This window comes from Neophocaena asiaeorientalis, unplaced genomic scaffold (assembly GCF_003031525.2).
Source record: "Neophocaena asiaeorientalis asiaeorientalis breed wild unplaced genomic scaffold, Neophocaena_asiaeorientalis_V1.1 scaffold471, whole genome shotgun sequence".
NCBI classification, from domain to species: Eukaryota; Metazoa; Chordata; class Mammalia; order Artiodactyla; family Phocoenidae; genus Neophocaena; species Neophocaena asiaeorientalis.
This window is the reverse complement of record NW_020173949.1, coordinates 418255-419268: the sequence shown is the minus strand read 5'-3', so window position 1 is coordinate 419268 and position 1014 is coordinate 418255. Positions and strand designations below refer to the sequence as shown.

Below are 1014 nucleotides of genomic sequence, written 5' to 3'. Positions count from 1 at the left end.
TTCCCTGCTGAGCCCAGGGGGAGGGGAACTCAGCCTCAGCCAGAGTGGAGGGGACAGCGCGGGAACGCGGGAAAGAGAGAAAGGAGAAGTGGGAGCCGCCCCATAGAGATCGGAGGAAAAATTCCCTCCGTGGCCCTTCCAGATCCCACCCCGGTGACCCTTTCTGGGGCAAGCGCTCGGGCTAGGAGAGTCCCCGGCGCGCATCGCAACCCCTTCCTACTTCCTCCTTCCCATCTTCACAACGTGTGCAAGTGGCCGCTGAGCAGATTCTGCAAGTGGAAGGGAGTCTGCGCGCAAAACTTACGGTCGGCGGTGGCCACCCCTCCGCGGGAGACGGTCAGACTCTGAAGCCACACGCTCAGAGCCACCAGAAGCAGGGCTTTGCTCTCCATCTCGGGGCGCGTCCCTCTGTGGGAGTTACAGGGCACCCGGCTGGAGCGGGGACAGACGGATGGACCGGTCGAGTCTGAGGCGGGAGCAGGCTGGAGCAGCGGTCTGGCGCAGGGCAAGTCACCCTTTAAAGAGGAGGCAGGACAGCTAGAAGTGGCAGGTTTCCTCGGAGAAGGAGGAGGAAGAGGAGGAGAAATTGAGTCTGACACTGTTTCCACTCCACGGCTGCTTATGTGATTGGAAATATGCAAATAAACCTCATCACCTATTGGCTATAAAATCATAAGCTGGGGGGAGGGTCCTAAATTCACTTCCAAATATTTGAGCAAATTGTAATGAGGATCAACCCTGCCAGCAAGAAGAGGGGGAAAGGGCAGAAAGGAAATTTTACTTTCTCTATGAGGCCTATTTGCTTTTCCTAAGGGGTCTGGCTCTGCTGGGTGCCCAGCACAAGCAATAAACACAGGTTTGTGTGAAATAATCTGGAATCACCAGTTTTCTAAGGAAAGGAAGTTAAGTTGTTAAACTACATTTGGTCAACACTGAAACCCACTCCTCCTCTGATGGATCCTGTTTGTAACTTGCAGTGTTTTTTGTTTGTTTGTTTGTTTTGTTTTCGGTTTA

At 53.6% G+C, this 1014-nt stretch overlaps 1 protein-coding gene across 1 annotated transcript in view; it reads right to left on the bottom strand.

The window, feature by feature from the left end:
• Positions 1 to 596, bottom strand: part of LPL (lipoprotein lipase) — a 29743-nt gene extending 29147 nt beyond the window's left edge. The window contains exon 1 of the mRNA XM_024752851.1: positions 305 to 596. Coding sequence (XP_024608619.1) covers positions 305 to 392 — 88 coding nt within the window. The 5' untranslated portion in view covers positions 393 to 596. The remainder of the gene's footprint in view (positions 1 to 304) is intronic.
• Between the last annotated feature and the right edge of the window lie 418 nt (positions 597 to 1014).